Source organism: Carcharhinus amblyrhynchos, chromosome 17 (assembly GCF_965287045.1).
Source record: "Carcharhinus amblyrhynchos chromosome 17, sCarAmb.v2.hapA, whole genome shotgun sequence".
Classification (NCBI taxonomy): Eukaryota; Metazoa; Chordata; class Chondrichthyes; order Carcharhiniformes; family Carcharhinidae; genus Carcharhinus; species Carcharhinus amblyrhynchos.
Genome location: NC_137340.1, coordinates 10,925,929 through 10,939,311, shown reverse-complemented (window position 1 = coordinate 10,939,311; position 13,383 = coordinate 10,925,929). Strand labels below are relative to the sequence as shown.

The window sequence follows — 13,383 nt, the reverse complement described above, 5'->3', positions numbered from 1 at the left end:
GCATCTGTAAAACGTGGCTGACATGCCAAATTTCCTTAGTCTTCTGAGAAAGTAGAGGCATTCTCCCCCTGTCTGCGTGGGATTCCTCCGGGTGCTCCGGTTACCTCCTACACTCCAAAAGTGCGTGGGTTAGGTTGATTGGCCATGATCAATTGCCCCTAGGGGCACTAGCTAGGGGAAATACATGGGGTTAGGGGGATAGGGCCTGGGTGGACTTGTTGTTGGTACAGACTCGATGGGCCAAATGGCCACCCTCTGCACTGTTGGGAAACTATGATAAGCAGCTGAATGCACAGCAACCCACAGTTGGGGATGCTCAAGAGACCAGAATTGAAGAAATGCAGAAAGTTTATAGGATTATAGGAGGAATTGAGTGGTGAGGCCAAGGCAGGATCTGAAAGCAAGATCAGAATTTTGACGTGAAGACATTGGGAGCCATTCTAGGCCACGGAACACAGGAATGACAGATGCTCAGGATTTAGAGTGAGCCAGAATACAGAAAGCAGAGGTTTTGACAACTTCAAGGCCAAGATTTTCCATCCCTTCCCATCAGCGGGATCTTCTGCCCTGCTGGTGGGTTTCCCAATGGTGCAGCTGGTGACCAATGCACATGGCGTTGACTTGAATGGTTCCGGAAGTTCCCACCAGCAGCCAATGAAGAGCCAGCTCCAGTGCTGGAAAACCCTGTGTGGAGCGGCTCTGATTTCCGTACGGTGGTAGGAGTGAGGCCAGCCAGGAGAACACTGGGATAATTCAGTCTAGAGGTACTAAAGACAAGGATAAGAGTTTCATCAGCAGATAGGTGAATGGAGGGGCAGAAGTGGAAGTGGGTGGTCTTGGATCAAGTCCATCTCAGAGTCAGAAACAACACTGAGATGCTTAGTGGTTTTGATTATCCCCTGACAATTTCCAGAGAAAGGCAGGGAGTTAGTGCACAGGGAACGCATTGGGCGGCACGGTGCACTGCTGCCTCACAGCACCAGGGATCCAGGTTCGATCCTGGCCTGCGTCACTGTCTGCGTGGAGTTTGCACGTTCTCCCTGTGTCTGCGTGTGTTTCCTCCAGGTGCTCCAGTTTGCTCCCACAGTCCAAAGATAGAAACATAGAAAAACTACAGCACAATACTTGCCCTTCGGCCCACAAAGTTGTGCCGAACATGTCCCTACCTTAGAAATTACTCGGCTTACCTATAACCCTCTATCTTACTCAGTTCCACGTACTTATCTAAAAGTTTCTTAAAAGACCCTATCGATTCCACCTCCACCACCGTTGCCGGCAGCCCATTCCATGCACCCACTCATCTCTGAGTGAAAAACTTATCCCTGACATCTCCTCTGTACCCACTCCCCAGCACCTTAAACCTGTATCCTCTTGTGGCAATCATTTCACCTGTGGAAAAAAGCCTCTGACTATCCACTCGATCAATACCTCTCAACATCTTATACACTTCTATCAGGTCACCCCTCATCCTTCATCTCTCTAAGGAGAAAAGGCCCAGCACACTCAACCTATCCTCATGAGGCATGCTCCCCAATCTAGGCAACACCCTTGTAAATCACCCCTGCACCCTTTCTATGGCTTCCACATCCTTCCTGTAATGAGACAACCAGAACCGAGCACAGTACTCCAAGTGGGGTCTGACCAGGGTCTTATATAGTTGCAACATTATCTATCGACTCCTAAACTCCATTCCTCGATTGATGAAGGCCAGTACACCATACGCCTTCTTAACCACAGCTTCAACCTAGGCAGCTGCTTTGTGCGTCCTATGAACTCGGACCCCAAGATCCTTCTGATCTTCCACACTGCCAAGAGTTCTACCATTAATACTGTATTCCTTCATCCCATTTGACCTGCCAAAATGAATCACTTCACACTTATCTGGGTTAAACGCCATCTGCCACTTCTCCGCCCAGTCTTGCATTCTATCAATGTCTCAACTTAAATTTATTAAATTAAGTTTTATGCCCCCCATGACTGGGGGAGGGGAAGCGGAAGGGCATGAAATTGTATGCACAGGATTCCCGTCTCCCTGACCTCACAGCGATTCATTGCTAGGCCAGGCAGCGTCTTGGATGGAAAGCTGCTCTTGCCCCACTTGAGGCTCTTAGACTTAATGGCCTCTCAAAGACCATTTCTCGCCCGGTCTCTATTTCAAGGCTGGTGGACGGATAAGAGCTCCGGGTTTGAAACCTGGGAAGGAGGGCAGACTGGAGGGAGAGTGGGTATCTCCATCAGAAGCCCCTGCTTGGCCTCCGCCATTCTAAAAATTCAGGCAGTGGGGTCTTTCACATCCACCTGAGAGTGTAGGTGGAGCATCACTTTAATGTCTCTGGACTTCTCTTGCATTTTCGGCTAATGTGTGCACCCTGCATGGTACGTACACCACCCAGGATCGTCCACAAGTGACAGAATCCTTTGTATAATCCATAACACAATCTTTTGCATTGAAAGGATCTACTGACTGATTAGGGTTGTCCAGTGGTTTACCCCTCATGAATGTCAACTGTGTGTGTGTCTGTCTGTCTGTCTCTGTGAGGGGGAGTGGGGGGGCTTCAAAATACTCTCCCACAGATTCAAACTATGTATAAAGACTGATCAGTCTTTTGTCAAGAAAGCTTTTAAATGTAATTATCTACTGATTATCATGGGAGATTTGTGCATTGTCATGACCGTGGAATCTGAGTAAAATATGCTGATCAATTAACCGGGGAAATAACTCTATAACGCTGCAGCCAGGTGAGACAGTGACTAGTTCTCTCGGTGCTTTTCAGCTGGAACCGTGCAGTAAAGTGGGTTAAAGATCAATCCTCAGACCATGTGGTTCCCCTTTTTTTTTAGCCACCAGATGTCTATCCAGAGTGCATATCATCAAAATGTTTCTGCTCATACCAGGACCACCACATGTTGCTATTTTTAGTGCTGCGTGCCGGTTAGTAAATGGATGTGGGGCTTCTACATTCTCCTGTGCGTCTGTCAGGCTCTAAATTCAGGTAATTCGCTTTTGGCAGTGTTAAATGTTGACTTTTACACGTTGGCAGTCAGTTCAGAAAAGGCATCTCCCCCTAACTGTGTTAAACGTAAATAAGCGAGAGTCTAAAAACACTTGCTCTGTCTAATTCTTGGAAAATGGATGCAATCCTAAAGTGGAACGCTTGCTGATATCTGCTGTGAAGAGTTTCCCGGTGGAATACTGGCTGGGGTTTCCCTCTGTCAGCTTTTACAGAATTACCACTTCTAGCCCCGTCTCAGCAGGATTAGCTGTGCCAGCTGCGGATGAGAAATTGGTTTGAGGTAGCTCAGATAATGAGATTTGGAAATCCGAAATACTCTTCGTCTCCTTCCCCTTGCCTCAGATAATCGGTCATTAAAATCTGTTACAAGATATATTTGCCAAAGCAAAATTAAGGAGTGAGACGCATAAAGGGGAATGTGCCTTGTCCAGGCTTGTCATCAGCAAGATCCTAAGTTAAACTTCCTGACTTATTGCATGTCAAGAAACTACAGAGCGTCAACATTCTGGTGTTGGATTTCTGGGGCCGGAATATGGTCGACTTGTGTGACAAAGCCTAGGCTTCAGTTGATGAAGCAGCTGACAACAGATCCATCTCCATGCCCTCCCGCCCTAAAATAATGCTACAGAGTTGTCGTTTCATCGCAACTAAGAACTTTCCATTTTTCCATGTGACAAAATCTAGATATGAAGCCGAGTCTGCCTTCTTTTCAAACCTGAAGCTGTGTGACTTCAACATCATCGATACGCTCGGAGTTGGAGGATTTGGGAGAGTTGAACTGGTAGGTGCAATTTTTTTTTTGCAAGCAACTCATCTAAAGCTGCCTTATATTCTTAATGCTAAAAAAGGGATGTGAATTTATGCGGCACCCTTTATGACCTCGAATCATCTCAAACAACCTTATCACCAAAGATCTACAATTGAACTGTTATAATGAAAAAAAGGTGAGAGATAATTTAGTTTTCAGTTGTTGCCTGAAGTCAGAATTTTCAGTCCAAGCTTTACTGTCACAATACCGAGGGGGAGTTTTCCTTTGTGCAGATGGCCTACTCCTGCTCCTATTTCTTATGTTCTTATGTTCTTATGTAAAATGCATTGTCCATGAATAATAATGTGTTAATGCTGGTTTTTCAAACATTCAATTTTACCCCTTACTTGAGATAGTTAATAGTTTTTAAACATATTGAAGATGTGAAGATTAAAGTTTTTTTCCTTACTTCACACGTGTTCTTAATGAGGTATTTTTTGGGAAATATGCCAATATACTGAGGGTTTACCAAGGTAAAAGGTTTCTTCTTTGTTGGGAAAATGTAAACCTTTGAGTAAACACAGAAGCATGAGTTAGCCATCAAATTTGTGACATTGGGAAGAGGAGCAGAAACTACAGGGGAGATTATTCCAGAGGGCTCAGGGGCATAGAAAGCCTTCCAACACCCAGTGCAGTAAAGAAAAAACAGCCATTTGCACCTCAGCAAGGAGCTGCATGGGAAGGAAGTGCTCATCAGAGTCAAGATCAATAACTTATTGTACCATTCCTGAAAATTAAAACAACAACCAAAAAGTGACATCCACACCTAATTGGCCTACTGGACCATTCCAGACAATTGGCAGGAGACTTTTCAAAGGTCAGCTAAGGTGCAGTTCATTGATCACAGGTAACAGCTTTAATCACCTTTCTGCATATCATCTCACACATCTGAAATGTGCTTTATTTCCAGTGTAGATTGATCATACTGAGATTACCCACTTATGAATCTTCAGACAATGTCCTCCCGTTTATTAAAAAGAGCTCTTCTGCTCCATATTTAATCTCTCAATACAAACAATTCCATGTTAGAGTCCCAGACCAGAACCCCAAGTTACAATAGAAGTCCAACAATTTTTATATTTTGGTAAAATTGCGAGGATGGGATGTTTCACTCCAGGAATGATTCCATTGACAAATAACCAATCCTTTATAGCAAAACAAACATTTAATAACACAGTTTAGGTATAACTCTAACAAATGAAGTAAAATAACTGTTAACAGTCGAACAAAATATAAACATGAAAATAAACAAGTCTAATTTCTAACATATCACTGTTTCAGTTCCACATAAGCAACATTCTTCTTCCAGACTTAAAACCACTTTAAACACAATAAGAAATTTCACAACACCAGTTAAAGTCCAACAGGCTTATTTGGAATCACGAGCTTATGGAGTGCTGCTCCTTCATCAGGTGACTTAGCTGATGTTGTGAGATTTCTAACTGTGCCCACCTGAATCAACACTGGCATCTCCACATCATGGTGATCATCGGCACTTCAGATATAGTCAGCAACCATAAATATACTTGTTATAATGAGTGTAAACAGCCTGGAAGCTTTCAGAGAAATTTTATAGAGAGTGCAGCTTGTTGACCTTTGTTGTTAAACAAGCCCAACCAGAACTAAAAGCAGTTTTATTCTGCTACGAACCTGGGTCCTTCCATTATCACATGACCCTGCATACCCAAACCCACATTCCATTCCTGTAATCAAAAATCCCAGGGAAGCTTTTATTTTGTAAACAAGAATCCATTAGCTCTATCTTAGTAAACACTGCATGCCTAAAATAAGAAATTATTCTTCTTTCCCAGCACTTGAGCTGTATTCCTATGAGACATGCTGACTACCTGGAGAAAAAAAAGTAACATTAAAACAGTCCCCTTCAACATAAATATTTATTTATATATAATCGGACACTATCATCACATTGTGACATACTGCTCTTCTTCCAGAGAAGTATTGACCATACATATAACTTGCTGCAATTATATGTTCCCTGAGGTTTCAAGTAACAAAGCTAAATACTTGGAAACATGGGATGCCTGCTCCAAATGCATCTTCCAGTGTGACCCTGAGTCAGTTGGCTGACTGATGAAGTATCTTCTATACCTCATTGTTAGTTAAGAAGGAGGTACATGAATGTTTGTCCTGTGCTTAACACCAGTCCTCCCTGATAGGGTGTTCCAGACTGTACCTTCATCACCTGTTACTGGTGACCCACCCTGTGTTCCCAGTAACTCATGACTACCTTCCGAAGGTAACATGTTGAGCAGCAAGAGGTGAATACTTAACTCTCGCAGACCTGTGAACTGTCTGTGATAAAAGAAGATGTCACATGATGAGTACATGGCTGGGCAGTTTTATTCATTGTGTTGCTGCATTCAATTACAGAAGACTCTCTCTGGTGCATTGAATATCACATTCATTGCCCTAGTGACAGGATGCAATTTTTATACAAAAACAACCTGTGTGTGTCTAACACCTTCCAGGTTCCTCAGAGTGTCCCATGGTGCGCCATGCCATGAGATGCTTTGGAAATGTAATCATTGCTGCAATGTTGGGAAATGTGGCAGTCATTTATTCAAGATCCACACACTGCAATGATTCTATGATCCAGTTTAGTTATGTTGATCGCAGGGGAAACGTTAGCCAGGGCAATGAGAATTCTATTATGTTCTTCTTTGAAGAATATATATAATGGATTCTTTTACATCATCCTGAGGGCTTAAGAGGCCACAATTAATGTCTCAAATGAAAGATGGCTCCTGTGCGACATATCATTCAGTCATCGCTGCATTGATGTGCCAGCCTGGATCACGTACTCAGGTCTCTAGTCTGGGACTTGACCCCGTAACCTCCTTACTGAGAGCTAAGCGTGCAACCACTGAACCAAGGCTGGCACCTAACCAGAACGGTTAGAGTGGTTTCTAATTAGTAGTGCTCTCCCCGCAGAGATTTCCATGAAAGAGACAAATATTGGGAAATCAAATTGAGTCAAACAATGAATTATTTTGAGACCTCTGGTCAAATTGGAATAGCTATTCCTCAAAGACTTTTGTGTGTGGTTGGGCAACACATATTCATCATCCGGGTGATCTGTTGTGTTTATTCTCTTTCTGTGGCAAAGAAAGCATCATTCCATCCCTTCACACAATCCACAGGAATCTTCTTAGTCTCATCCTTTGCGTCGTGTGGGTTTAAATTCCCCTATGCTGTATTTGGGTCGACCACATTCTAGAAGCCCCTTGGATGGCTAGCAGCTCATTCGACTGTATTATTAGTCATGATTTCAGATTAATCTCTTAATCAGTATTAGTTACTGTGCAACCAATGTGAACCAATGAATGCAATACATGGTCCTCCAATTGTGGTGGGAAATGGGCAATTCATGCGCAGTGCAGCAAATGCAAATTTAACATATTTTAATATCCTCTCAGCAAGCAGACCTACGCAAAATGGAGGAGCGTATGTCTGCAATTTGCCAACACTTGTACCCAGGCACTGTACTGGCAGTATGCTTCCAAAAAGATGGCCCCAGTGCCCTAAATGAACATCTCAGTGTCGTAATCAGCCTCTAATATATATCAGCATCACGTTATGAGGAAGGAAATCTTAGTTTCACTTTTGCTTTGAGCAGAGCACACGTGCACAGCTCGAATGCCTCCAAGCTATGCAGTTATATAAGACCGTTCTTGAGTGCCCAGTCTAAATATATAAATCCACAATATGTTTCTCCAAACCTTTAATAGTGACTGGTGCCTTGTGTCTTACGTAACAATTTTATGTCATTATAGTAACACAGCATGGTGATGAGTGATAATAATATAAATGACGTAGTAAGCAACCTTCGATCTTGGTATATGACATAAGACAACCCTCAATGTTCTGGTCAGACGCAATAGAATTACAGCGTCAGAGAGTGCCGGAAATGCAATTTCATAACTCCAAAGAAATGCATTAGAGACACAAGTGCTGAAGTAAAGAGCTGAAAAGCAGACAGATTCTTTGTGGTGAGATTGCAGCGCACAACCTGTTGGTTCTGTAAGTGGGACAGTGCGTTGAGAGGATCAGTGCCGCGTTAGCTTGGTCAGGAAAGGTGAGTGACCAGGGCTTGGACCGGACCGACGACAAGCGGTACAGTGGGCACAGTGGCTAGTACTGCTGCCAGGGACCTGTGTGTTCAATTCAAGTCTCGGGTCACTGTCTGTGTGGAGTTGGCACATTCCTCCCGTGTCTGTGTGAGTTTCCTCCGGGTGCTCCGGTTTCCTCCCACAGTCCAAAGATGTGCGAGTTAGGTTCATTGGCCATGTTATGTTGCCACCTAGTGTCAGGAGGACTAGCAGGTTAAATATGTAGGGCTGCGGGGATGGAGGCTGGGTGGGATTGTGGTCAGTGCAGACTTGATGGGCCAAATGGCTTGCTTCTGCAGTGTAGGGATCATATGATAAGCAAAGGGAGTGTCAAATAATAAAAACAAACAAGTCCATTGTAAAACATTGCAATTATAACAGGGACTTACTGAACAATAAGTTGAATAAAAGGCAAAAATGCAATTACTCAGAGGTGCATTCCCACCGCAACTCATCGTCGCAGGTGAAGATTAAGAACAGTGCCTGAAAGCAGCTACAGCGACACTCATCACAAGTGCTACAGAAAAAGGAAGGTCAAAGGGATATTATCAGAATGTCCAACAGAATTCCCCAGTTGGCAGCTGACCTACTATCCAAATGTTTAAACAGCACAGAGAAATTAATTTTTGATTCAGGTATGTCCGAACCAGACAAGCAAGCTATAAAAATTCACTTAGCAATTGGGAATGAAGAGGCTGAACACATCAGGATTAATAGAGGAAGATTGACAGCCCCAAAGAAGTAAAGACGTTGAAAGCCTGGTTCAGTATCAGGTTAAACTTACACGTTCATCGACTAGAATTCATGTCATTTTGACAACAGCCTACAGAATCCATAGACAACTTTGTCAGCAGATCTGAGGAAAGGGGGCAGGTGGCAATTTTTGAGAAGCAGAGTTAGCAGATAACATTGTTGAGTTGGTGATTGCTTCCACTCCCACAAAGCATTCCAGAAAGATCCGCTAGGCAAACTCAAAACTGTTTGGCATTGAAAAGCTATTCAAAGAAGTGACCCTCGCGAATGCACGAGAACATGTAAACTTAGCAAGATGTGGAAGATACAGACCTTTGCAGGCACTAAGGAAATGCTCAGCCTTTCACTGATTCTTCAAAGTATGTGGCAAAGTGGGCCATTGGCAGCAATAGTGTACTAGAACAAAGACTGATGCAGCTATAAAGAGCCATGCACTGGTCCAAACAGATCATATCGATGGATAATAAGAATGACCATTCGGTTTCCCATCAGAAACATACAATAAGATTACTTACAAATGAGGAAATAACGATAATGTGCACAATGAGAAGAAGAACAGCGAACCCACGTTTCACACCATCGATCTTGTGGAAAACATCAGACTAACCAATGTTTCTGCCAAGATTCAAATTATCTGCCCAAAGAAAGCTGGTAACTATTTGTAATTGTCGAGATTGACACAGTTGCAAATGCCAACGTAGTACCTCTGCAAATTCTAAAAGATATGTATCCATAGACACAGAACCTACTGCTGTGAAACATCCATCTAATCTTGTGTGTAGGATCCATAGTCTTGAAGGGCAAGAACAATCAATTCTTCTGGGTGTCACAGATGTTCTATATCGTGGAAACCAAAGACACACAGAGATTGCAGGTCTACCCAGCAGGTCAATAATCGTTAGCCATGGAATCAGTCAGGCACCTCAAGGCAGATGAACTTCAGAAACTACGCTTGCCATCTCAGTTCTCAACCTAACATCAAAATACTCAGAATGTTTCAAATAGATTGGCACTTTCAAGGGAGTTGCAATATTACACCTGCAAGAGACTGCAAGTCAGTCAATTGATCCACCATGTAAATGCAGCATCCAGTTAAAAACAATTTGAAGGTTGAACTCGACAAAATGGAGAAGGATGGAAGCATCAGAAGAATACAAGAGTGCACAGATTGATGTACCTGAATCACATGTGGCATAGAGGAGGGCGGATCATTGAGAGTACGTCTCCATCCACAACTTTTAAACACAGCTTTGAAACATTGTCCTCAAAAAAATACCCACATTAAAAGAATTAAATCTGAGATTTGAAGATGTAAAATTCTTTTTGAAGCTTGATGCCAAGCAAGGTTATTAGTTAATACATCTCATAGACAAATCCCAAGAGCTTACTACATTTCATACCCCCATTCGAACTGTTTTTAATGTTTAAGTTTATTTATCTATTAGTACTACAAGTAGGTTTACATTAACACTGCAATGAAGTTACTGTGAAAATCCCCTAGTTGCCATGCTCTGTCACCTGTTCAGGCACACTGAGGGAGAAATTAGCATGACCAATACACCTACATGTCTTTGGACTGTGGGAGGAAACCAGAGGAAACCCACACACGCAGTGAGCCAAAGTGGGAATTGGACCTGGGTCCCTGGCACAGTGAGACAGCAGTGCTAACCATTGTGCCACCGCACCGCCTCATGACGTCCTTTCAGGCTATTTGTTAGCCAAGATGCATGCGCTGAACCATCATGTTTCTGTATCACAGATAATTTGGCTATTCGGAAAGAACAAAGCAAGAACATGATCATAATATGCAATTATTGATGCAAGTGACGTAGTCAATGACATGTAATAAACAGCCTGAAATGCAACATCAACATACAGTAGATCAATTCCTTCAATTCTATTTATTCTGGTCCTGGCATCTGTCCCGATCCAAGTAAAATAGAGGATCTTGAGATGATGCCAACTTCTCAAGCTAAGGACCATAAGAACATAAGAAATAGGAGCAGGAGTAGGCCATCTAGCCCTTCGAGCCTGACCCGCCATTCAATAAGATCATGGCTGATCTGAAGTGGATCAGTTCCACTTTCCTGCTTTCTCCCCAAAACCCTTAATTCCCCTGTCTATCAGAAACCTATCTACCCGTGACTTAAATATATTTAGCGAGGTAGCCTCCACCACTTCAATGGGCAGAGAATTCCAGAGATTCACCACCCTTTGAGTGAAGAAGTTCCTCCTCAACTTTGATTTAAACTGTCCCCCCGCTTATCTTGAGGCTGTGCTCTCTAGTCCTGCTGTCCTTTCTGAGCGGGAAGAATCTCTCTACCTCTACCCTATCCATCCCTTTCATTATCTTATATGTCTCTATAAGATCCCCCCTCATCCTTCTAAACTCCAATGAGTACAGACCCAGTCTATTTAGTCTCTCTTCATAGTCCAACCCCCTCATCTCTGGATCTTTTAAGATGTCTAGGCCTCTTCAATGTCTTATTTCCATACATTACCAATTTTGCTCAGGAATCTTCTTGTCAAGAGAATTGTTGTGCCATTCCTGTGGCACAAAGACTACCACCGCCGCTTCAAAGCAGTCAGTATCGGAAGCACAATAAAAACACAACACTAGTACGTTTTCAGTAAGACGTTGCAATATTCCATTTTGCCCACCCTCTCTTTTTGGGCTGTGTTTTTATTTTACCACCCATGCATACAGCCAGTTTCATGATCAGCTGTCTATTCGAATCGTAGAATCAAATCATAGAACCCTCCAGTGCAGAAGGAGGCCCATCGAGTCTGCACCGACCACAGTCCCACTCAGCCCCTACCCTCATATCCTTACATGTTATTACCCGCTAATCCCTCTAACCTTAGCATCTTAGGACCCTAAGGGGCAATTTTAGCATGGCCAATCAACCTAACCCTCTCATCTTTGGACTGTGGGAGGAAACCGGAGCACCCGGAGGAAACCCACGCAGACATGAGGAGAACATGCAAACTCCACACAGATAGTGACCCGAGCCGGGAATCGAACCCAGGTCCCTGGAGCTGTGAAGCAGCAGTGCTAACCGCTGTGCTACCGTGCTGCCCCATTATATTAGAAACACAAATGGAATCGAATGTTTTCTAGAATGACCTGCAGCCAGTCTTACATTCAGGCAGCAAGTTGAAAGCCTACTGTCTGTTATTTTACCATCAAAATATAAATAGAAATGCACCGGAGTTTTCTTAATTAATTTCATTAATTGAAATTTATAACTGAATATTCAAAGACTTTCTTTGTTCTTTAATAGTTTATTGTACCTTATGTAAGTTTTTTTTCCATTGATGCTGCATGTACCTTAAGGTGCCATTGAATAAGCATTCATTTCTGGGTGGTTTGAGATTGCACATTGATACGGATGAGCACCGGACACCAAATAGAAGTTTTTAATCTCATACCCATTAATGGAAGTATCTCAATGACAAAAGATAAAATGGCTATTCTGGCTCACATAGATACTTTCCTTGATGGTTTTTGCCAAAAGCTGGTTGATCTAATCTTTAGTTCAACTAGTTGCCTTGCTATTGTACTCCTCAGAGACGTTCTGGGATATGGGCTGGGCATTGGAGCAAGTAAGGTGGGCTTTGGGGTTATGAAAGGGAAGGAAGGTGCAGAACAACCGAGTGCTGCGGGAACTGGATTAAAAATGGCCTGAAGAGCTCAATAAAATGTATTACATGTTTGTATCATACTTCAGTTATATATTTAATTGCTGCAATTGTCTACCCCAATAATGAAATGCGGTTTTAGTCTCTGTTCTATTGCAAACTGATGAGAGGAAGTAGGCTGACTCCAGCTCACAGTCACTTTGGGCGTTTGTATTTAATATGCATGGAATATCTACAAACATACAAAATAGGAGCAGAAGTAGGTCATTCAGCCCCACTCACCTGCTCCATCCACCATTTGATAAGATTGTGCTGATCTGACTGTGTTTCAAGTTCATTAACCCCGATAACTTTTGAATCCCTCATCTATCAAGCATCTACCCCCACCTTAAAAATATTCATTGACCTCACCTCTACCGCTTTCTGAAGCAGAGAGTTCCAAAGTCTCTCAACTTCCCAAGAAAAAAACAATCTTCATCTCTGCCCTAAAAGGGCGACCCCTAATTTTAAAACATCTGCCCAATTCTGGACTCACTCACCAGAGGAAACATCATTTCCATGTCCATCTTGTCAAGGCCATTTAGGGTCATATATACTTCAAATAAGACACCCCTCACTCTTCTAAACTCCAGTGGAAACAACCTCCTTCTGTACAAGAGGTATCAATTTAATAAACCTCCTCTGAAGTGTCTCCAAAGCATTTACATCCTTCCTTAAAAAAGGAAACCAAAACTGCACACAATATTGGAAATGTGGTCTCACCACTGCCCTGTATAACTGAAGCATAACATCCTTTTTTTTGTGATCGATCCCTCTCAGAAGAAAAGATAGCATCACATTAACCTTCTTAATTACTTGCTCTTTCTGCACACTAATGTTTTGTGACTCTCACACTGAAACACCGAGAACCCTCTGCACCTTGGAATTCTTCAGCCACTCTCCATTTAATTGATATTCAGCTTTTTATTCTTCCTGCCAAAGTGACTAATTTCACATTTTCTTACATTATACTCCATCTGTCAGATTTTTGCCCACT

General features: G+C 42.8%; 1 protein-coding gene across 5 annotated transcripts in view; it reads left to right on the top strand.

Annotated features, from left to right (window-relative positions):
* Positions 1 to 13,383, top strand: part of prkg1b (protein kinase cGMP-dependent 1b) — a 724,128-nt gene that overhangs the window by 669,667 nt on the left and 41,078 nt on the right. For all 5 annotated transcript variants that reach the window (XM_080205473.1, XM_080205469.1, XM_080205468.1 and 2 more), the window contains exon 10: positions 3,699 to 3,795. In XM_080205473.1, coding sequence (XP_080061599.1) covers positions 3,699 to 3,795 — 97 coding nt within the window. The remainder of the gene's footprint in view (positions 1 to 3,698; positions 3,796 to 13,383) is intronic.